The sequence below is a fragment of the Oryzias latipes genome, chromosome 6, assembly GCF_053564925.1.
Source record: "Oryzias latipes strain Hd-rR chromosome 6, Olatipes_Hd-rR_3.1".
NCBI lineage: Eukaryota > Metazoa > Chordata > Actinopteri > Beloniformes > Adrianichthyidae > Oryzias > Oryzias latipes.
Genome location: NC_136242.1, coordinates 16,010,169 through 16,035,950, shown reverse-complemented (window position 1 = coordinate 16,035,950; position 25,782 = coordinate 16,010,169). Strand labels below are relative to the sequence as shown.

At 37.5% G+C, this 25,782-nt stretch overlaps 1 protein-coding gene across 1 annotated transcript in view; it reads left to right on the top strand.

The window, feature by feature from the left end:
* Nucleotides 1-25,782, top strand: part of LOC101159985 (PDZ domain-containing RING finger protein 4) — a 133,955-nt gene that overhangs the window by 40,907 nt on the left and 67,266 nt on the right. The window contains exon 3 of the mRNA XM_078948535.1: nt 15,041-15,127. Coding sequence (XP_078804661.1) covers nt 15,041-15,127 — 87 coding nt within the window. The remainder of the gene's footprint in view (nt 1-15,040; nt 15,128-25,782) is intronic.

Sequence of the window (25,782 nt, the reverse complement as noted above, 5' to 3'; positions counted from 1 at the left end):
TAGATTCTCTACCTTAGCCATGCAACACACCGGCATGGCTAACATTTCTGCACACATTTATCCGAGTATATTTCTTCATTGGGAACAGCTATTTGCAGCGAAAATTGTGTTATATCCAAATAGAATACTGGAAAATTTAATTTTAAATTGAAAAGTGAATTGGACTAGGATTCTCTGGACAATCATGCAGTCAGTGTCAGGTAAGGGGAGGGAGTTGTATGTCTTAATGTCATCTATGCCCAAGAAACAATATTGATTTTGTGGGTTATTTCTCATCAAATTATATAATACCTGCATGGGAAACATTTCATATTGAATGTCCTTATGGTGGCTGCCAATGCAGAACATGGATCTAGGTGTATTTAGATTCCATGATTGGAAGTTGGTGCTGTTGTCAATGGGACATGAACTAAGTGCTGGATGGAAATGTTTTCACTGGCAGCCGTTCATCTTGATTAGAGCTCCTAGCCCTTCATAGTCAAAGCATGGAAGCATGCTAACATAAGCTGATTTATAACTGGCAGACAGCGGAATATTCCAGCCGTCATTTCCTTCTACCCTTATCTTGTTAGTTTTTGACGAACAGGTGATTTCTTCTCAATTTTTTTGGCACTGATGGATATGCTAATAGAGATACACTGCTAAATTATAACATGAAGTCATAATTATTCTTCTTGATTGACTCATACTTCTTTTTTGAGACCACAAATTAGAAATATTAAGTGAATAATTTACCCTTTAGGGTAATAATTCACCTTTTTTCCCCTATGCCTCTGCTTGACATCATGTTAGCTGATTGACTTGGTAGTTTCTAAATCGAATCATGGCTTAACTTCTCCTAACCTCAACACCGTGAAAGGATATTCAATCACATTTGTCTAAAACAAAATCAGACTGGCCATATTTTCAATTACATTTTATGCATAAAGGGATTGTTAATCCCGTCTCCCTTGCTGCCAGAAACTCGTAATGAATTTGCTTATCCTCCGAGATACCGATGTGACTTTCTCCCACTTGGGAGAATTGCAGAAAGTCTTATTTTCTTTGTCCTCCTCCTCCTCCTCTGCCTGACGTAATGGATGCAAATCTATTCAAAGCAAGGTTAAACAGCTTGTTTTGCTGGAGCCGCCGCTCGGTTTGTGTACAGTCATATCGCATGATCTCATTTTATGCTAAAGCTCCAAGCCATGATTTGCACAATGTTGCATCCTCCTCTGCCCAGCTTTGTGGGACTTATATGATTGTAAATATTTTCTCATTCAGCAATACAATTTTTCACTGATTGGAACAAAAAGCTCTGAAGCAGTAACATTTTTATGTATGGACTTTGAGGAAAATTTCTTTATCTATATTTGCAATTCATATAAAAACTTAATCCTAATTATTTTGTTAAGAAGGGACGAAAACCACTTCAACTAATCATTGCTAGTGTTTTGCTTCTAAAACTACATTTTTCTTAAGTATGTATTATTATTTTTTGGTTTATTTATTATATATCAAGTATTAAAAGATAACTTTTCATGCTTAGAAAAAGATGTCTTTGCTTCATATATATATATATATATATATATATATATATATATATATATATATATATATATATATATATATATATATATATATATATATATATATATATATATATATATATATATATATATAATTTGTATTTTGAACAATACATCTACCTATTATCTTTAAGATAAAAGCAAAGCAGATTTACCAGCTCCTTTGGGATATGCTACTGGACAAAAAGTAAAAGCAGACCCATTTTTAACTCCCACCCAATTCATTGATTAAAATGGTGGAAAAAAAAAAATTGTTAGAATGACATAATAATTTTTCTTTGTTTTATCCCTTAGAATAATGCATTGGAGGTATAAATTGGTTGTGGCTGAAGGTCTTTAATACATCTGTGCAATTTTAACTGAGAGTAATATTGATTTCTCTCCTCCTTTTGCAAAATAAGCTATTTTTTATAGGGATATTTTCAGACAAAAACATTGTACTTTTTTATCATTTGAAACACCAACACTTAAATGTAAAGTCTCTGAAACATGAACAGCTGCTTAGTTTTTATTATTTCTTTTTCTTTAGGTAATTGGTAGCTGGTGCACAGGCTGCTTTGATGAACCAGATCTGTTTCCCATTAAGGAGCAGGTCTTATCTATCCCAGGTCTGAACCAATCAACAGTTAGCGTAATGACAGACTTTGTATTAATGTCATTAGGCTCTTTTTTTTTGTCAGTACGCATTACACAAATTAGACAAAAACAAATGCACAACCCTTCAGTCTACTCCCAGCAAAGAACAGATTTCCAGGCACATACTACAAGTGTGCATGTGTTGGTGCTGCTTCTACTTCCTTTGATGATGGATAAAAATCCACCGGGTTGACTTGTGCGACCACATCTCCAGCCCTGCTTTCTGCATGAAGGCAACTAGTTTTAAGGTGTGTGACTCGATGACCAAAAGGCCCTAAATAGATGACTAAAAGTGTTTCTGTTTGGAGAAATTATGCAGCACGCATGAGCATACATACGAGATTTCAGGGCGTAGGCACAGTCACCGCCATTAGACCTTCACAGGCATCTGCTCACTCCTGCAACATGACATGATCCTTCACCTTGTACATGACAGCTGCCTATTTAGTACCAAATATATGCCGCCCGTGCCCTTTATCAGTGCATTCGGTGGTGGGAGGAAGACAGGGAAGCAGAGGGCATCACTCAGTGGACTAGCTTTGATTTGTGTTATGGCTTTTACTCAAATAGACATGACATGTTAAGGTGCTGGGAGCTTAAACAGAGTCCAGGTAATGCAGATAGTGTTCATGTGTTTGTGTTAGATAACGTCCCAGTATGTGCTCAGGCAGCAGACAAACAAACTGGGTTTGTCTTTCATTTTGGCCAAATTTTAAGTCCAACTTCAACATTTGTTTGAAATCGAATTATACATCTTAATAAAGTGAGCATTTTTTTTTTACATCAAATCAGAAAAATGAAAAAAAGTGAATATTCTCTTATCTTTGCGGAGCAACTAAAAAGTCATAAATCTAAAAACAAACATGTTTATTTACAGATCTAAATATAAAATATAAAAGAGAAATGGAGCACGTTCAGACTTCAGGGAGAACAAAAGGATCCCTGACAAGACAAATAAACATACTTTCCTCCACATACAACAACAACAAACTAACCTATTTCTGTGTTCACTCAAATGCAATGTGTGCTAATTTGCCCCTGTTTGGCCTCAAAGCAAATTTGGTTCTTTGCCTAAAAGTGTGTTTATAAATGCAAACTGGCACCAGGTGAAATCACTCATGGGAGGATTGCTGCATCATGGAAGACATGTTGAAAGAGTAGCTTTGGTTTTTTCTATGGAGAGCTCTACAATGTTGGAGTTCATGAGATCCTTCAGAGATGCTACCACTACTCTGAGGTTCACCATCTACTGCAGGAGCTGTGTCTGAATGATGGCCACATTTAGCTATACTTCTGTCTCTCGATGACCCAATTTTAGGACTTGGTGTCCAAATGGTCAGCAGAAAGAGAAAAACTTCTCACTCTTTCGGCTTTTCCCATCAGGGGTCGCCACAGCGAAACAACCTCTCCTTCGAGGATGAGTCGCATGGTTAACTTGGCAATGTTTTACGCTGGATGCCCTTCCTGACGCAACCCTCTCAATTTACCCGGGCTTGGGACCGGCACAGAAGCAGAGAAGGGAATAGGGAGCAGCCCGGATTCAAACCCTGGTTTCACAGACGGAAGGCGCCGCAAACCAGCACAAGCTAAACCGGATCCGTAGAAGGAGAAAAACTAATAATGAATAAAAATTGAAAAATTAAAGGAGAGGAACTTTTATTCTTGTCAACATACAAATGTTTATATAAAAAAAGTGAAACTTAGTACAGGCTCCATGTTGGTTTATGATGATTTGATCAAATTATCACTTTGATAATGATTACTTCCTGATTAGTTGACGCAAAAGTTTACCAAACTTAAGGTTTTTGAATCCTGGAAATGTTCTTGAAAATGTTCCTATGATGTGTGAATCGCCTTCAGTGTGAATGCAGCACAAGACTTATTGCGCAATTCTAACATAAACAGCAGAAAAATGGTACAAAGTGAACAGCAGTTCCAGCATACAGGCGCCACACCAGAAACTATCACACATATTTCACACTATAGCCCAGCCTGTGTCAAAAACACTGGACGTCAGGTGGGGAAGTTTGTGTGTCATGGTCTACTGCACTGCACAGTTGTTGATTTGATGTTATACAAAACAAACATGCCTGAAGAAATTTCCTGCATGTATGTTTGCTGTCATTGTGGTCAAAATTAATCAGATCAAGCAGGAAATGTTTTAATATGTCCCTGTGGAGACACTTCTGATAGTTACTTATGTGGGTTGTATGCTTCTTTGTGCCTTTTTAATAGCGCGTCCCATCTCTTTATTGGAACACATTCAAATTTGCTCATTCTATTTATTGTTAGTTTGTTTGTTTTTTTTACTCAATTATTGTGTCAATTGACTTATTTGAACTTGCAGACACCTGATGTAGATCTTGAAATAATTAAAATAATTTAGTCTTTGTTTTTCAGATTTTCCAACTTATCTTCCCTTGCAAGACATTATGAACAAAATGAAGGACAAAAGTGTCTCAAAAAGTGAATTTTCCTCAATGCTTTCTGAGCTTTGTGATTTACAGAAGTGAGCCCCTGTTGACTACATTGCTTTAACCTTTCTTTTCCCCATCTTCTACCATCCTTCAGATGTAATTTATGAATAATTGAAACACAAAGATGGTTGGTGATGTTGTAACAGTGGAGCAGCAAGAGTATTTTTGTCAGTACATGCATGTTTTAGCCTTTTCAGTCCTAGTGGAAAAGCTTCCTGCATGTTCTTAAAACACATATTGAGCCTTTGGCAAAAATTGTTTTAGTAAGTCTGTAAACCTAATTAGCAATGAAATGCATTTGTTACCCCTACAGAAAAGGAAACCGGAAAAGGAAAAATAAGAAGTTTAGTGCTGGTTGTTTATTTAATCATGTTCTTTTAAAAAAAACGTTTTTATGGCACTTTCTCTCTAAACAAGAAAAGAAAAAGCTAAACTTGGGCTCAGTGAAGCTTATTCCTGCTTTAAACTGTTCAGTAACTTTAAGATGTTTCTTTCATATCTCTGTTTAAATGTATCCCAAATTTCACAAACTGCATTTGAATATTGTAAAAAGGTTTATTAGAGAAGAAAAAAAATAGACTTCATTGTCATCTTGACATGTTACACGCCCACGAAATAGCAGAAAATGTCATTCAATCACACATTCAGAAAAGTAAACAACACAATACTGTTTGATATCTACACAATAAATACTAAGAAAAAGAGTATATTTATATGAATAATTGAAGGAAAATGTAACACCCGAAAAAACTACTCTACCCTCATACTTGTCCACTTATTCCACATTTACTGTTTTAGCAGCCATCATGTGGGTTTGTGTGTTTTTTGTGTGGGATAGAAACTGTTTTGTTGTCTGTTTGCTCCTGTTCCTATCACTCTATACAGCCATTCTTAATTGGTTACATTAGTTAATTATTAATTAGTTAAGAGTTACAATAGAACTTTTTGTACATAAAAGGTATTATACATCATACATTTTTATTTTTTGTGTGTCTTCTATTTTTTCCTTTAAATGTTACCTGGAAAAAAAAACTAATCTTATAAATTGATGACAAGGAGTAATCTTTATGGATGAGTTTGCTTGGATTTGTTTCTTAGGGGCGTCTAAATCTCATTGCTATTCAGTGAAAGTGCTGGTGTGGAAGAATTTTAAGATAAAAACAAAAAGAAAACAAACACCTGGTGATGGCTTATTGCATTGTTAACATTCCTGCACAAACTCCGGAGGGACATTCAAAGTCTTGCATTTCCCTCGAATACTGCTTGAACAGACATTTTGCCTGTATTCCCCATGGTGAGAGCAAAAAGTTTAAAACAATGAACAAATCTGAATAATTGAATAGGCATGCTGCTTGGAGAAGGTCACCTTTTTGTTGCTCTGCAACCTCACTTACTGCCTAAAGTTAGACCGTCAGTTTCCTGAAATTAGCATTTTCTATCCTTTGGAACATTTCTATTGAGGGCACATCTCGCTATTCATTCATTCTTAGAACCCACTGAAAGCCTTTTGGGGTCACAATGTTGCTGGAGCCAACCCAGCTGCTGTGGGGCAAATGCGGGGTACACCCTGATGAGTGTGCATGAGCACTCATGCATTGAATCTACACTACATATTTTTTACATTGCGTTGAAGCAAAAAAAAAAAAAAAATAGGCCGATCATTAAATAATCTGAATGTCATCATCTCCTCCGTCCTGTCTGCATCTGACGTTCAACTCCTTGCAACGCAAGCTTTACGCAGGAGTTCTATTTCCAGTCCATCAATGTGTTAATTTTGAGGCTAAAAGCCAGAAGAATGGAAAACAAAAAAAAACTGTTGTACTTTCAAAGTAAAACTTGTTTTACTTTATATTTAAGGTGACATGCCCACGCCATAATGCACATTACCACCAGGAATGGCATCATCATAACATCAGCTGACAAAAGTTTAATTTTGTAAGTACAAAAAAATAACATCATTTATGAAAAACATGTATTTTGAAAGGACTCAGTGAGGAAAGAGAGGTTGTGGGAACTGATTTTTGGATGTGGATGACACAGGGGTGGTGGAATGGACCAGAAACACAACGAAGACATTGTAAACCATGGCCTCCTGACCGGAAATCCTGCCTGTTGATTACCTGGAGTAGGTGTACCAAAAGGAGCTTCAGTGGCAGATTTTTTGAAAACATGTTGGACACGAGAGCCTGGAGAAAACCCAGCCTTGCATGAGGGGAAAATGCTAAGTCCACACAGAAATGTCCCAGTCAAGATTTGAACCAATGCCTTCTTGCTGTGAGGCAAAAGTGCTAGCCACTACCGACACCACTGTGTATCCTATATTTCATATATCTTACTATATTAAGGCTGTCTAATCTTACATGTATTTATCCATACACCAACATTTTTCATCTTGGCTCAAAAAGCTCATGTATGTTGAAAACTGATTATTTGAATTCTTTAAACTGCTGATGGGTCAGGAATTCTCTGATCCTCTGAAATTGACATTTCATCAACCTCTCACCTCATTTATTTCACGATTTCCTAAAACAATTGGTTCAATGTCCTCTTTAATGTTTTCAATTTTATTTTAAAAGGGTCCACGTTGAAACAGTGCATTTAAAATTTAGAGTGACATTGTAATTATGGACAACTGTTGCAGTTTTACTCTGAATATTTGACCTTTACTTTGGAATGTGTGCCATCTTGTTTCAGTTGTAACAAAAAAGGTAACTAGAGTTGCTACAGGTATCACCCATCACTACAAAAGTATGGTATGGATGTTAAAAACTCTGCATGACTTTCAAACACAGACATTAAAGGTTGAGCAGGATTTATGTCCGACAAACCAATCATTTCTTTTCCTCTGCCCCATCTGTTTAAAGCCCTCTTCACCTCTTCTCCATGGGAGAGAACATGTGAATGATAATAGAGACTGATGATCATTGCTGGCTCGCATGGGTATCACCCAACCTTTGATATTAGGAGCCATCGGAGGGTGTTATCAGAGCCAGCTGCGAGGGGTGAAGATATGCATAAAACACGGGCACTACCCCCTGACAGTGGAGACAGCGATACGGAAACCTGTGTGAGCTAAGACAAAAAGATTAGCTTTGATCCTGAAATCGGAAACAAATGTAGCACAAAAAACACGAACACTTATGAGAATGTTATCTAAAACAAACAATACGGTCCAGGATAAAAAAAAAAAAACTCTTTGTACGGCGTTTTGCCATTCTGTCCTTTTGCACTTAATTATCTGTAATACTTATGATTGTGTCATGTAAGTGCAGTTTCCAACCGTGTGAAGAAATTACAAAGTCTTGCAAAAGCCAAGATTCTTGTGAATGAACCAACAAAAGCTGGTTTTTGGCAATCCATGCACAATGTCAGCATTGGCATGCAACTCAGATCAAAACAAAAAGTTTTAGTCCAAGTGGCAGCACACTTGTTTCTGGATATTTAAAAGCCGAATAGTAAAATATCAATGATAACTTAAAAAAAAGAAAAAAAATCTTTGAATTACTGCAGAGCTAAGACTACAGAAAAACTTGATTATGCAAGCATGTCTCCAACAAAATCCTACAAACAATACAGAACCAAACTTTGCATCCAAACTTACAATTTACACACAGCTGTCATGACTAGAACGCGGGGCGAACCCAGATGCTGAAACCCAGAGGCTGAGACACATAGGTGAGAGGTAAGTAAGAAGTTTATTAGAGTTCTTGTTGGTTCCTGGCGAGGCTGTGGGTAACGTGGCTGCGGCTCTTGATTGAAGACTCTGGTACCGTTCGTGTGGAACTCCAATAGCGAGGGACCAGACAGAGTTCGTGGCTTGAGTTCTTGGTGCGTGGTGTGGCTGGATATCTTGAGGAGAGCTGTGGCTTGATGCGTGGCTGGAGATCTAGATGAGCACAGCGACTGTGGCTCACATTCACAGGTGGCGTCAGCAAAGGAGAGCTGTGACTTCTGCTGCTCGAGGTGGTAAGGTTCAGGTGACTCTTGGCATGAGGTGAAAGCCTGAAGTGCAGAAATCAGACAAGGTTAGCTCAGGACGAGACCAGTAACCAGACGTAATGAGCTTCTGGAGACTTAGCACCATTAGGGTTAACGGACTGGCGAAGAATGATGAAGCTGGGTCTCCTTTTGAAGCAGGTGGCTTGATGAGTTGAGTAGTCACAGCTGAGATGAATGAGCACCAGAGCTGGAGGAGGAGGAGTCTGACAGGCCACCATGACAACAACAACACCTATTTTCAAAATCGCTTAAAAATGTACACTTGTTTTTATCATGTCTCTTCCTATTTTGTGTATTTTGACAATAATGGAAAAAATATCACTACAGGAAGGTTAAGAGCTTGTAAAATAAACCTATTGTGTTCAAAGATCTGGACTATAAAACTATTTTATTACTTCTTTAATAGTTTTTACAGAGCGCAGCAGCCAGGACCTGGAGGGGGAGAAGAGCACAAGTAAAATAGACGAGTGGAGAAAACTCTGCCTAACCTGGCAAATAACATGTTCAAGTTTAAATGCAACATTGGCAAAAAAAAGGGGGGATAAAAAAAGCAATTTATGTCAGCTTTAATTGCCGTAAGTGTTTCAATATCAGCCTGTAACTAATCACAGCTAATCACCAGAAATATTGTTAACCAAAAAACAAAAATGGAGTATAGTGCATACATGAGAGAACCCTCTTAAGATGCAACCTTTATAAATATACCTTTACCTTTATAAAAGCTATTTAACATAAAATAGCAGTTTGTATGTAAAAAGATTATACACAGTACTCTGCACTCAAGTCTGGTTTTACATAGAGGAGGGTCTAAAATCATCATAAAATGTTTTATTGCATAACAATCAAAGAGTAATTCAAAGCAGTAAATGTATTCAGATTTTATGGATGAAAGTCTATTCATGAATATCTATTAATTATTTCTGTAGTTTAATAAGTAACATACTCACTAAAGTGATAACAAGTTTTAACTATTGCTGTTCTGTCAATGGCAGCAATAAAAAGGTATACAAATCAAAACAAGATTTTATCAGTTCAAACATTTACATTTGTTTTTTTCTTAAGTTAACTATAGAATTTTAAACATGATGTTGGAAAAAATATATACATACAAAGATGATGTGCAGTCCCGATTTTTTTATGCAGTGAATAATGCCATAGCTTATATTAAATGAGATCCTTATTATTTTATTGAGTATTTTGTGAAAGATTGCAGCATGTATGCTTTCAGTTGGTGGTTTTTGCCTCTAGCAAGCTTTTTCTGATACAGTTTGACAGACTCCAGAACATTTGCTTTAATGAGCCTCCTATTCCACCTTATCTGCATGTGACTATAGCACAGGTTTCTCTTAAATATTCATGGATGTCCAAATATAAATCATTGGCACACACAAGCAAATGCTGATAAGTTAATGCCCCACTTTGGCAATAATGAGGGTAGCATTTAAAAAGCAACGTTAATTAATGCAGAGGGCTGTTAGAGAGAGCATTCCCATTATCAGGAGAAATGTCAGAATGTTTGTTTTGCAAAAAATGGCTCCACACTATTTTACAATCTTAATATTTAGAGTTATCCCCCCAACACACCAACACTAAGAGCTCTCAAACACCAATCCTGTTTCTAAAGACTGGGAAGAGTGATATTCAAATCAAAGCTGCCTCTGCTCCAAATGGAAATGAGGTCCGCTAAATGACAGGAATCCATAGCCATTAGTGTGTAACCATATTTAGAATGTGTACATAAAAACAGTGATTTCTTTCCTTCAAATCCCTAATTAAATTTGAAAATTCAGAAAGCGTTTCTCTGTTTCTGTCACAGCAAGGCCTGAAACTGTCTTTTTTCTGTCAGTAATTTATTGTTGTTTCCTCTACTTTATATAAACAGACATAATTTGTATCCTTTTTTCTACTAAAGTAGCAGAAAACTGCAGAAAAACAGTTTCTTGGTGGTAGAGACAGCCAAGCAGACATGCGTCCAATAGCAGCTGTTTGTCAGTTTGATGAAATTCACATTGAATGTCAGTTTTTTTTCTTTCTTTTTATTAGTTTTTATGGTGCCTGGTGATATTTGCAATGTTAAAGTTTGGTGTTCTTCCACACAGGGGCTGTTGCTAATAACTGTAAAATTTCTGGTAAAGCGTGCAACTGAGATACATTACATATAAAAAGCTGTTGTATTCACTTTTTATTTTGTTGTAAAATCCAAAGAACTGATTAAATCGACAAGTTCATCCTCATTCTTCCTATTTTCTCTGGAGCTAAATAGTAAATGGAATTATTTTTGGAAACCTTGGTTGCAAAATGTTCTTGGATGCTGTTTAAAAAAAATGGTTTTATCATTAAATGCTTGACTAAAAATATTTCAGTTTCCTCCTTCTAAGGTTTACAACCGTGGACACTGCCTTAGAGGCTAATATTAAGGCCACGTTTTTTAAAAGGAAAATAAGGAAATGGTTTTAAAGTTTTCGTGAAAACTTCCCTCCATTCATCCATCCCTCTTAACCTTTGTCAGGGGGTTGCTGGAGCCAATCCAGCTACTGTTGGGCAAGGGCTGGGTACACCCTGAATAAGTCGCCAGTCACATGGACTCACGCGCACAGCCAGGGGCATTTTAGATACATTAATCACCTTTTGAAGCATGCTTTTGGACTGTGGGAGGATGTCGGAGTTCCCGGAGAAAATCTTCGCATGCGCGGGGAGAACATGCAAACTCCACACAGAAAGGATCCAGCCGGGATTCGAACCAGGACCTCTCGCTGTGAGGCGAGAGCGCTAACCACAGCACAGCCTATTTTTGAAAAACCTTTGTAAATTTATTAACAAGTATAACAAAACCCCAAACAATGTAATACTTTTTTTTTTAAACTGGGTAACCGCTAGATATCAAGATATAAAAACAACAACAAAGAAAGTTGCTGAAGTTTACAGCTCAGTGGTGGTGTCCAATTTGGACATGTTTTTTGGCCAAACATGGCACAAGTCTGTAATTTCTAAGACAACTGGTTTACAATAACCTATAGACCCATGAGATTTTGTTTTTTTGAGGTCAACTAAACACTAATGATTTGAAGTCTTTTCACTAAACCCTTTTTGTACACTTCAATGAATCCACGTCTTGAATCTGTCCTTCTGTGTGGCTCATTAGTTCATGTTGAATATTATATATTTAGATTGCAGGGTTATGCGTATTTATTTAGATTCAGATTGAAAACATGTTTTAGAAGAAAAGTAAGGCTGCATACAGGTGTGCTTAATTATGTATAAAAGCTCAATAGACTGGATTTACCCCGATCTCAAACTTTAGTGTCTGTATGCTTACCTTTACTGTTTTAGCTAATCTAGTTTTCACTCTATCACCAAAAGTGGTGATAGAGTGAATTTACAAAAAGATAAAAATTAGCGATTATAGAAATAGATCTTTTACCAAAGCACACACAGTCCATTTTCTGCTGCTTTAGCGATTAAGACGGCAGCAATGAGCTCTTCACACAATAAAATGCTGTAAACAACTATAGAGAAGGCTCTTCTAACTATAGAGAAGGTCTTCTAACTTTAAAAACCAAGTCCAGATGACATCCCCTGAACCTACTACAATGGAACCAACCTGGATGAATGAGAGTCTTCATAGATATAGAGAAGGATTCAATAAAAAAAAAAAGTTTATTTAGGCAGCATGTGCTCTGATCTCTGGACCTATTTAAGTGCATGCATGACCAGATAAGAGGCTCATGTGGACTGTAGTTGAGTTGAGGGTTGACCCTGAGGTGACTCAGTCCAGATGGACTGTCCAGAAGTTTCTGTTGCCTTTCGTGTATCAATTATCGGCCATTAACACTCCACTGAGCACCCTTAAGACAAAGGTTGATGCAGGTTTAATAGTGTGTCTGCCTTCACTGATTGATTTCAGATTTTAACCAACTCAGTCAAGGTTTTGTCTTAGAGAGCAGCAGCTAGCCTGCAGAGGGAAAACATTGTTTCATTTACGACAAAATGTCTTTATGTTTTTGCACAGACTGATCTTCTTTCTCTTTCGGCTTTTCCCATCAGGGGTCGCCACAGCGAATCATCCTTTTCCACCTCACTCTATCATGAGACTGATAAAAGCAGTTAAAACTACGTTTCAAAAAGAGCTTCTTTTCATAAACGTTTATTTTCATAAAACCACTGCTGGCACACTGTATACAACTTTTTGCAATAGAAAAACAAAAAATCTGTTTTACATCAGTCATTGGAACCCTAAATGAACCTAAACAAATTAGAAATGCTAAATTAAATGAAAACAAGAAATGTCTCAAGGAAAAAAATATTAATCAACGTATTTGATTGTTACAGATACAAGTTTTTTTTTTTACAAATAGTACTTTTTAAAACCTTTTTTTGGCAAAGATCTAGATACCATATTAGCAAAAGTTTTTTAGTTCATCTTTAGTAAAGTTTGCAATAAACAAAAACCAATTTTAGCACAAAGAGATTCATCTTAAGGTTCTTTTATTCATGATTAACTGCAAGTTCAGTCAGAAAGCTAAATTATAATATGTAATTCAATTTTCTAAAGGTATTTGATGTATTCATATTTGCTTGGCAAACAAAAGTATTTTAACCGGATTTTAGCAGGCTCACTGAATTAACTGACATTTTAAGAGAAAAAGCTGTAAGGTACAAACATTAAACACAAAGACAAAAAGGGGGTTTAGAAAAAATGTTACAAGAAAAATGTGTTTCTTTTAACCATATTAACATGGTGTAACCTTTGACAGCACTGTCAGACTTTTATTGTGTTTGAATTTGAGATAGTATTGCATGTTATAATGCATGTTATTCACATTACAGATAAAGTTATTGAACCTGTTAAATTACTGGGGATGGACACATTTTAAGTTTTGCTGAGACCAGTTGTTTTAGTGACATCTAGATAAAAAATAATAATAAATTCATAATAAAACCCCTCCTAAGATGATCCGCGCAAACACGAAAGTGGACAGAGAAAGAGGTTCTGATTCAGAGAAAGGGTAATTTAATAAATAAAGATTCAGTGCACATATTTGCATGGATCAAATCCAATTTCTGAACCAGTGGCCCCACAGAACCAGTCACCGTTGGGGTTAGAGAGAAGATTCAGAACAAAGGCAAGCTAAAAACATTACATTTTATAACACGGCCAAGCAGAGGAGGTTCAGCCTCCCTATGCATGGGAACCTGCAAGATAACTTTAAAATGTAGGCTGAAAGTTCAAAGGAAAGCCTGCATGATGCCATCGAACAGCAAAATCTTGACAACTAATCTTTACAGAGAGAAAAAATGAAGAAACATCATAAGTGGGGAGTGTTCACATGCTCGTAGCCTTGTTGTCTGTCGTACAGTAAATAAAGTAGAAATAAAATAAATTGCACATGGCTTTTACCAAAATCCCATCACGGCTGAAGGCCACCAGGTGGAGGGAAATGACCCGGAATGGCTGGCTCCCATAATTATATCTGTTAATGCTGTGTGAGCTGTTACCAGTGAAAGGATGTGTCCAAATTGACTTATTGATTTAATAACACAGCAGGTATAGCCATTGTAACTCTGCATCACCTTGAAAGTGTGTTAAGGTGGCGGTGAAAGTGACCTGGGCAGAGGCAGGTACAGGGTACCTGTCACTCATTCTCCCTCCCTTTATATCACATAAAACTGCATTTTAAATGGCAAAAAGGGAAATTTTGTCAGTCCAACTAATGTTAGAATATGTTATTAAGTCTGGTTATTATATTTCTGCATAGGTTTTGCCATTTCTCTTCACTATTACCTAAAATGCAGGCGGTGCTTAGAAGGTTTATATCCAGAAACCTGAAAAGAGAACCTGAAACGATAAAATGACTAAAAGTCTTTTTGATTAAAATTAACATTTTAGAGCTGCAGAAGTCTATGGTGAAAATAATGTGGGCTTGTGCACATTGTTAGCACTCATTCCTCACAGCTACACCTGGACTGCTCTGCAAAGAATACACACACACAGACACATTCACACACTCTACAGAGCCTTCTAAAGTAACATGAAAATGCTGATTTAGCTGTGCTAATGCCTTTCTCAGACACACACGCACACACGTCTACTAGGTTCACACTAACCCTTGTGTATTAAAAGTGGCCCAATTGCATTCAAAACAAAGAAATACTCAGAGAAAGAATTATGAGCTTAATTCTCTTAATATATGTCCTCCACTATCTGAAAAAGGCCACAAGAACATGTTAGAAACACCAAAAACATGATTTTCATCAGAGTGGGGATTTAACTAGAGGATGCTCATTGACGAAGTTTATTTGTTGATCAAATGGGTTTTTGATTTTTAAACATTCCTTTTTTTCTTGCTTCATTGTGTTCAGAATCCAGATGGGGATGAAACTCATCTCAACCCCCAAGCAAGGAGTGAGTTCACAACGGAGTCTGGACATTTCACCGGTTCCTCGCAGGTCTGTTTGGCTTTAAACTGACTTAAATCTAAGATGCTGAGAGCCATCGGGGTTACATTCTAGTTTAACTTGTTTTCAACATTTCTCTGTAGAAAGGGCTTTTTTTTGTTTTCTGAGACTTAAGGCTCCTGTGTGTATTTAAATGGTGTGAGGCATGTGGGCACTTGACAGGTGGGCTCATAATGTCTCTCCCCTCGGGATACAAAGACATGTGAAGTTGTTGCTGTAATTGCTCATGCGGGGAGATGGCCTTCCTCTTTGTCTGCATAGGTCCATCAGACAGCATGGGGAGGAGGGGGGACTTCCTTCTTTGTCTGTGGTGAAATCTGTAACTATATAGTGAGACACTGGACACCGTTCTTCCGATTTTTTACTCCCTAATGAGTTAAAATGACCACTTCACAGCCATCAATCCAAATTCAGTTATATTACACAGAGTTTATCATTTTAACGCACCAATGTTGTTGATGTTTTTTTTGGTGAGGGTCTTTTCAGTGTGATTTATGAGTTTTGCATGGGTCTGGTTGCATTTGTGTGCAGAGCTTGAGCTCTAACATCTGGCATTGCCGTGATGGGCATGGTGAGCCCTTAGGCCTTTTCATACTGTAGGTGATAGATGATGCCTATCACAACCTGTCAGCTGGGACTCAGCCGACCAACCAGTCAGCCAACCTGCAGCCTGCCCCCCTTTATCTTTACTCCCAGTCTTCATTGCGGAGAGAAAGATGGAAAGATGGCAGCAGGAAACAGGGTGACTGACTGCCTTTAATGACAATGAAGATGTGAGTGTCACCCTGCAATCACTGTAAAAAAGTATTTTCTCTAAAGTAGGTTGTCAAGCAATTTTCCGGCCTCCCGCCAAAAAAATTCATCTTTCATCTGCAGTTATTCACTCTTCATGTTTTTATTTTTTTTAATGTGATCAATGTAAATCATCATCACAGTGAATGTTGATTAGACGGCTTCCTTCATTGTCCTGATGAGGTGTTTCGGTGGGATCCAGGAACAGGCTGTGTTTTAGCACCATCAGAAAACCTGCCAAGCGCCTTCTCTCCTGACTGAAACAGCCAACGGTAGCCATCTGCTGTATAATTTACCTTGCTGTTTAATTTATTTATTTATTTTTATCTTTACTGGCTCAAAATAAAGAATTTCGTGCCACATTTGAGTTTTCCCCCTTCCCCTAATGCTGTAATACATAATTCTACTGTGTTTTCTTAAACATTTTCTAAGACTATCATTCAAACTGTTTGTAAAGTTGGGATTTGGTGTCAGGTTGGATTTTCTGCACTTTATCAAAACGGCAACCTGTCAACCTGAGTTTTACTCAGGCGAAGTAAAAGAAAAAGGTCCTTGGGGTTTCCTACTCTGCAAAGGAGATTCAGACTGACTTCAAATGCAGTATTCCCCCGCTTATTTGCGTTTCAATATTTTACATGTTTACAGATTTTTTTTTCAGTCACATGACTGTTGATTGTGTCAACAGCTGATAAGTTACCGTACATCAGTGTGTGTTATTTAGATGTTGCAATGACATCCCCAATGATGAAGGGTAAAACAAGTTAATGCTATTGGGCATATGTTATTGTGCACCTGAAAATTCAATAAAATTAGCCAAATTATGCTATTTCTGTGGGACACCCTTTAGTGCATTTTTAGATTTTTATAGCAATGGATTCCACTAGTCTTGTGAAATTGTTGTTGGAACATTGACAGAAATCTGGATTTCATTTATTTTTCATTTATCTGGATTTCACCTTTTACCATTGTTGTATCGTCTTAAGGCGCAGATTTGTGTCTAAACTTGGACATAGTCAAGGTTTTTGCCCTTTTTCTCTTTATCTTACCTTCTAGGGTTGCTTTCAATATAGATAAAGATTGATAATAACATTAAAAATATTGCTAATAAAACATTTTGTTGATGACTCATGCAGGTGATTCGTTAATATTTGTTCATCCTTCTAGATGGTGTTTCCACACATCACTGTAAGGGTTTGAATACGCTGAAGAAACTCCTAGACGGTATATCACATTATAGTAAAAAAAATGACGGGTACAGTAAAAAAGTCCAATCTCCAAAAAGCTGAGACAAAGTATTGCAGTCAACATGCTCTCAGAGTTAAATAATCATCTGTTTTCTTTTTTCTAAAGCAGCAGTTTGTAAAGCACCATTCTTGGACTTTTGCACAATTCCTGTCTTTGTCACACCTTTAATGTGTGTTTCATGGTGTGTAGTTTTGCACACATGAGCCTCACATGTGTAATGCCGTTGCACAGCAAATACACGCATCCTGCTGCACACTCCTTTCTATTTTTTAAAGGATCTTAACACTTTTAGATTCTTCCTATAGGGAAATTTACTAGCTTACTATGTTGAAGCCTTTATGCATGTAATTTTAGGGTACTATATACTTAAAATTTTCCCACAGTGGTAGGAATAAAGATAAATGCTGATTAATCTTTTGTTAGGAGCCTTGCTGGTGGGTAAAGTTATGGCTCCATTAGCTAATTACAGTAGGAATATATTTACTTTAAAGGAAATACTAGGATTTGATTAATGCTGATGCACAGAAGAGGCTTTAACAGTATATATGTTGTCGACTTACTCAAGCAGATGTACTGCAAACATAAAGTGGATTTGTTTTGCTGAAACTCGCACATGTTAATGGATTAAACGGGGAGCCCTGGATGAGATTTGACAATGTGCCGGCTCAGGGCTGCAGTGGCTTTCTTGGTGTCTGATAATAATTGATGGATGGCTTTGCTGCAGGACACTGACAGCCTGGTTGCCTGGCCTTTACCCTCTGCCAGCTCAACCCTTACATGTGTGAAACAGCCAATTACTCTCACGCCTATTGAAAGTAATAGGCTGATGAGCAAATGGCTACTGTGGGACACACCGAGGGCCTCATAGATGGAGAAAGAATGAGAGGAAGCTCTGCCATCAGCACCATCTGAAATGGATCTCCATATACAGCAGAGTCTGCGTTGACTGTAAAGTTTATTGTCCATGATGTGGTCATGTTATACAGAAGTTTATTTGGAGAAATAAATCACGCTGTTTGAGTCTGTTAAATGCGTAATGAAACGAGATGCAGCCGTACAATCTCAGAGAGGTATTAAAGAGTGTTTTTGTTTGGGTGCAGGAAACCGTACGCTGCACGGAGAGCTAATGCCGGCCAGCCACACGTTATTGACAGAACAATCCATCTTTATAAAAGACAGTAAACAATTCAATCTACTTTCTGAAATCGCATTATCAGAGGCAGTATATTACTGCATCTAATATATACAGGAGCGGTGGATATGAGGATGGAGATAGAAGGGTTTTCTGTGGGCCGCGCCTCTACAGTACAGGTAAAAAAAGTGAGTAGATCCTTAAAAAAAATTGGCAGGTTTTTCTTCTACAGTGCTGACATGGGAGGTCATATTTCTTTCAAATATTCTGTGTAATTCTCTTTTAGCGCCTCTCCACATCACCTTCTCTTCAACAGTTTGCAAACATATCTACCCTTTCTTGTTCTCCAGTCCCTGCTGTCCTCCCATTTATCCTCTTTCTTCCCCTGTTCCATTTAGTCGTACTCTCTCCATCTTCCCTGCACTTTGCCATCATCTATTGTTTGCTCACCAGTATTTTTCAGCCTCCCACCACTCAAACAAAGCAAAACTGACTGATGTTTTGGAAAAGAGACACTGATTGGACACAGCTTTTTTTTTTTCTTCCATGTAACCACAGCCATTCGTTTTGTTGTAATTCAATTCTAGCGAGACTCCAACCTTAATCTATTGATGCTTCAGTTGAAAACAAACGTAAATTGAATCCGGACATACAGCAGATGCAATGCAACTTCTTTTGGCGTTCTTGTTTATTTCTCCTACGACTCATTTATCATTACACGGACTCATTACTTTGAATATCTCAGCGTTACGGCTCTGCTTACTGGTGGCATCTTGTTCTTGTTTGGTCGGAATCAGAAACGGTCTCAGTAGAAACGGGCAATTTAATTGCATTTCCCATGTGCACTAAGTCTTGAAAAGGATGTCCAGTCTGATTTAATTTCATTTGTGTGCTACTACCTCCAGTCAAGAGTCGAAAAACAAAACTTGGTGATGGTGGGGGAGCCACTCGCTTACAGAACTCTTATAAGTAGTGTCCAACACATGAGACAACTAAAACAAAACTCAATCAATTTCCTGAGGATGTTTCTAAAACAAGACATTGTTAAGCATTCAACAACTGTGCCAAATGATGTGTAAATGCATTTACTTGAAAGAGAGTCATCAAAATCAATATTTCTTGCTTGACTCAGTGTGGAGATGATATCTTATTATAGTCATGTAAGATTTCAATAATATGCACAGTTTATTTTTGATTTAGTTGATTTGTTGTTTTTGCACAAATTGGAAGTCAGGTTTTTTTTTTTTTTGCTGGATGTGATTTCTTGTTTATCAAATCAAACTTTATTTACAGTATATAGCACAAAGTGCTTAGAGAACATGCCCCATGCTATCTTATGTACAGCCCTGTTATCGTGATGTTTACACTGTCTGCTGTGTGCATGTTTTAGATAAAGTTAATTATCTTGTCAAAAAAAGGGAGACTGTTTCCAAATGGTAAAAAATCAACAAGCACAACACGATTCATACTTATACCCCAGTAACTATTTCGATGGGTTTTTGGCATAGACTTTACTACCTATCTATCAATGATGGAGTGATTGACATGGGCAATGGGGCCTGGAATTGGAGATGGCTGTTGGTGTGAGGCAGAGTTGTGCTCCCTTCATTTGTGAGACCACGGGAATGCCCTGTTGACCCCACACTGACCCCTTCAACACAATTACGAACCACAGGCCTGGCGCCGGTTATTGATGCCCATTACTGACATGAGCAGCTGCTCTGGGTTACGTTTTCACTCATAATGTGAGCTGCAGTGTGTCCAATTCACTCAACTATGGAAACAGATTTGTTTGAATTCGGAAATTGTTGTGGTTTCGTTCTGGGAACACATTTTTTAAGTATAGGTCCAAAAGTTTGGGGCAAAATATGAAAAAATATAATAAATCATAACCGGTTTTACACTCAAGGGACAACAGTTATGTCCCTACAACATTAACCTATAAAAATAAATAAATACCTTAAATATTTTGAGCCATTTATGAACCTTTAAAAAAATACATGATCTGCTCCCATTCAATGTACTGTGTTTTATGATGCCATTCTCTCCCATTACCAGTATATTTCAAGAGAGTCAGCGTGGTCATTTTTGTATTACCTTCCTGACACACTCTGATGCAATACAGCAATCCATCTGCCACTGCACCTCTGTGGAAGAATTAGCACCAGTATTAAAACCAAACAACTATAACATCATGGTTCATAGTTTTAATAACTCTTTTTCATTGAGTTTTCCTGAGCGTATTTCCTGTCAGTGTTCCCCCTTTGTTCTATTGTTAATCACTCCCTGTAGTGCACAGTAACCTTGTGTTTTTTATTTTTACTCTATTTCAGATCCTTGCTGATAGTTTAGTTGTTTGTTTTTGTCTGTAAATCTGACATTTTTAATATCTTTTGTATTTGTTTTGTTCCCTGCCTTGTTTTCCCTCTTGTTTTTTTCCTTTGTAATATTTTGCCTCAGCAGAACCTTTAGTTGCTTTTTGTATCCCCTATGGTCGTGTTTTGAATCCTTTCAATGGATGCTATACCCTCAATGATTGGTCTCTTTAACAGCATGACTGTATATGAGAACTGGACCGAATTAGTATGATGTCACCCATAGAAAATGACAGTATTTCTGGCTACAACAAAATTAGGTCAATTTTGTTGCCTTTTTCTTGAAACATGGATCCACTAAGTCAACATTTCTACGGTGGCCACTTTCACCAGTCAGGAGTGAGCTTGTTGGAAGGCCACACCCCTACCACTTGAGTGGGCTCAGGAGAATCTGTCAATCAAATGTTGAGCTGAGTTTGACTTGAGACCACATACTTTTATTGAGGCATCTGATTTGTCAATTCATAACTTGAATAACTAGCGATAAAGAAAAATGTATCATGGAAAAAGTTAGGATTAGCGAGATCGTGTAAAAAAATGTAGTAGAGCAAGAATGGTTATTTTGACAAAATGACTGAGTAAGAGCTGTTTATTTCTCAATAGAAGTAGTAGAAGAAATAGGATGTTGGCCTTTCGGGAGCAGCAGTCACTCCCATCAATATTTAACAGTGTTAACATGATAAAATTATCCATGTAATTCCACTGGTGTCCACCAGTGTGTGAATGTGTGTGTGACTGGGTGAATGGGTCAGTGACTGTAAAAGCGCTTTGTCCTTGTAGGTAGAAAAGCGCTATATAAGTATACGCCATTTACCATTTTCAATCTAACCTTAAACAGAAGTGCAAGTCTTACTGGCAAAAGTGATCCAAAACATCAACCCTACTACATGTTTATATAGTCAAAATATCAGATGTAGTTGTCAGTTTTGTTAGAACCCTGAATTAATCTGTGTTGCAACGACATTTGAGAAAACTATAGTTACTCTGAATTTAGTCAAATATGTGATTTTATTCTAATCTTTGAACAAGTTTAAGCACATCTTTAGATGTTTAATTTGCATAAACTTTGAGACTTTAGGATGATGAGGTCGTATACCACAACCTCTGTCCTGCTGTGATGGATCTTTGGTCCCCTGGTCTAAATGTGTGCTTGGTGTGTTCTTTTATTACATGTAATATTTGTATTATATGTATATACTTGGACTATAGAAACAAGTAAAAATACATTTAAAGAGTCCTATAATCTCGCTTTTTCCCTCTTGGCAAGCTGACTATGGGCCCGTGTTAAGCACATACATTATGTTGGCTCCTTTCTCTGAAATGAGAGCCGAAGTTGTTTCCTCACCCTTGCACCTTTTTTTTAACTACCTGGATTAGTGCCAATTATAAACATCCCCATTTCATGTTGTTGCCACGTCTTTACCCCATATGCTCCCGCTTGATAATGATTGTTGGCCTCTGAAAGACCTTTAGCTCTTGTTAAGTGGTGCTCCAAAGCTCCAGAAAATGACCTGTGTGATTAGTAAGTTGTTTTTAATTAGATGGATGAGAGACACATCAGTAAATAAAAAATAATTAAGTCAATTTTAATAGAGTGGTAGTATGATCTGTTACAACTAGGGAAAGGAAGAGCTGAATTTAAAAACTGAGCCCACTGGATGAAGCAGATGGAATGAATAGGTTAATCTGTCCGTCTATAAGAACATCAGTCAATCATTTGGATAAGCCCATCAATGTCACCTGCTTGATCTTCAAAATCTAATAGGAAGGTTGGAGATTAAGAGGTAGTACTGCATAATCCCTGCATCTCCGGACTGGTTTCATGTTTTTTAGTGTAATCCATCACAATAGAGACTCATAGGAGCAAATGTTGAAGGACAAGAAGCTGTAGATGTGAGTTCAGGAGAACAAGAAGATACATTTTGACAAGGATCTAAACTGAAAAATGATGTCCTCATAAAGTTGAGCATGAAGTCGATCTGTCTTTGCTATCAGACCCTCGCTTTTAATCTGATTTTCATTTATCTTCTGGCAACACCAAGACAGTTAAAAACACACCTGACAGACTGCATTGTCAAGAGGCTTATCAATGCAATAAGAGTTTACTATGTTCCTGCTACTGACATTGTAACAGGAAGCTGGAAAACAGGGATGCAAGAAAAAACCTAGGAACAAAACTTTGGAAAAAAGTCTATACAAATTAAAAAACTTAAAGATGGAAAAAAGGCAAAACCAGAACAAGACTTAACAAAACTGTAAAGCTACATACACACCTGGCGCTGAACGTGGGTTTGTGAACATGCTTTTTTGCCCCTGGTGTTCCCACTGGACAGTTGCTACCCGATACTAGCACATGCCAAGGCCGGTGTAAATGTAGCATAAGCAGTGAGGATCAAAGCTCAGGAGCAAGTGCACAGAACAAGCCAATAATGAGGACTAAAAAAGTACATCTCCCATTTAAAATAATGCTTCAATTACGCACAGGCAGGTGTTTGCTGCTCCACAGCTGAATGGGCGGAATCCTCCAGAAGGAATCGTAACCAACTGTAAAAATAAAAAACTAAAAAACAAGTAGATTAGGTCATCTCTGGCTTGTAGCAGGTGAGTGAACCAGCTCTCTGTCTTTGCTAAAGCTGACCTTGCTGCTCTAACAATGGGCAATTAGTTCACAAAATGGCTGACTGTATATCTTCTGCTGACAGGGTTTAGCTAGGCAACCACAATACTCTTTACAATGAGGGATTACACACACACAAACACACACACACACAGATGGATAACTATCATTTCATGGTGTATGGAGCAAAAAGGTTAGAGAAGGATGCAACTCAACTCTGTCCTGAATATCCCTGTTACTTGTGTATTTAAAGGGTTGATGGTAAAAAAATAAATAAAATGAAATAATTTTTCGTAAATTAGTTCACTAACAAATACAATGTCCCAACAGTATTTTATCAGTTTTAACATATATATGCAAATGTCGCAAATAACAAATGTGATTTACGACATAATGAATAGGTTACAAAAATACGTCAGGAACATCTCAGTACATTTTGCAGGTCAGTGCTCTCATCTGTCTGCTGTCCAAACACGATTGTTGAGTTTGGAGGTTGACGCGTCTGTCCTCCCAGAGGACGGAAAATGTTGGAGGCTCAGAGTGGCGCTTCCATCTCAGGTCTTGATGAGTTTGCTCTGACTGACAACAGCAGACGGTGCTCAATGATAGGAAAGATAAAGGGGGAAAAGAAAGGATGGACCAAAAAATAAAACCAAAACATGTAGCTTAAAACAACAGTGCCTGTTGCAGCCTGGTGTTTTTTTTAAAGTTGGACCTTTTTGTTGCAGTAAAACAAGATAACACAAAAATGGGGGCGAAAGCATTTTGAAATATTTAAAATATAAATGATAAATATTGACCATTAACAATTCTCTCTCACGTTATACTTTGATGTCAGGAATGAGGAGAACCTCTCTTTAAAGCTTTCTAACAGAACTGTCCTCACATGATTCTGCTTCCACTAGTTTGGGTAAAAGTGTGTCAAAGGAGAGATGAACAGTTATTGAACATTATGTGATGCGCATTCTTGAACTTGCTGAAAGCGGATTCTTGAATGCGCTTTTGACCCATTCTGTTCACACTAGAAAAGAGGGGAGGGACTTCTTTTTCATTTCTTACTGTTTACTAGTGCATGTAACTCATATGCAATTAGAGGAGGCTTGGTGCAAAATGTTTAAGCGTGCAAATCTCGAGAACATTGCTCCAGGCTTTTACTTTCACAGGTGTATTCCGTTTTATGAAAGACTTGGTGTCATATCATTCCAACCAGAAACAAAACACAATTATTCATTTGTCCTTCCTGAACAATTTTCAAAAGATTGGCACTTCCGTAAATTAAAAGGGATGCCATCCATTTGTCTCTACCAAATTTAAGTTCATGATTAGTCGAAGTTCGAAAACTTGTGTAGCGACACAGAACTTGAGAGTTTTTAACGTGGACCTTGAAATGCGCATCGACGTGCGTTTACATAGATTTTTCATTGGAAGTGATCGCTAGAATGCACATTGCTGAGGGCGGAGAAAACGTAGCTTAACTCTTGTGCTATCTTAGAAGACCCCACCCTTACATTGACGTGTTATTCCTACCATGACGAAGGTGGATAAAGGTGGAAAAATTTCATGTAATCCATGGACACCAGTGAAATTCACAAATCATTGAAGAAAAAAGGTTCAACGCACTGTCTCGTGGGTCTAGATGACCCAACTCCCAACGTCAAAGTGCCTAGGATAGCACAAGGGTTAAGAGTGACGAGTGCACGACAGCCATCATCAACTTTTTGGTGATGATGATTATGGCAGAAAAGCACTATAGTATAGTATAGGCCATATTATCAATTTGTTTAGCTTGACTTGTTGTAAACTACTGGACATTTTATTTTCCTGCTTGGGATCAATAACGTTTTATTCTGTTCTTTATTGTTTTCTTCTAATTTTTGTTATCAGCCTCAATTAAAACGTGTTTCAGTTCTTTTATACATTACACATGAACTATGAAATTTTTTATTAAAGCAGAATTAAGTAGACAGCTATTTGCTCCTGCACAGAGAGCCACAGATGAATTAAGTGCAGCTGAAGCTGATATGCCCAGAAATTTAGGAAAGTCAGTAAATAATTTTCAGAAATCAAATAAATGTGGCAGTTCTTACCTTAAACACTTTTTCTTGTTCACTAAGGAACAGAGAGATTTTAGAACATGCCGTGAACATGCATTTACCTGCATAAGTGCATAAGCCCACATAGGCACACATGTTTTTAATCTTGGCCTTTTTAAAGACAAATGTGAAATGCACTTTACTTCCACCTTAAACCCTTGTACTATTTATTTTTAGTCGTTGAAAGGATTCGCATGTTCATGTGGTTTTCTTTAATTTTATCGAACAAATATGATGTTTCTCTGCAAATCCACTGATGGCTTCTGAGGAACAGAGTGGACTCTGAGCAAGTGTGTGCCCGGGCGTGTGACAGATAGTGTTGCCTCTTTCCTTATAACCACTGGCTGATTTGTGAATATTGTTCACCTTTGGTGTAATCTGCCGTGTGCTGT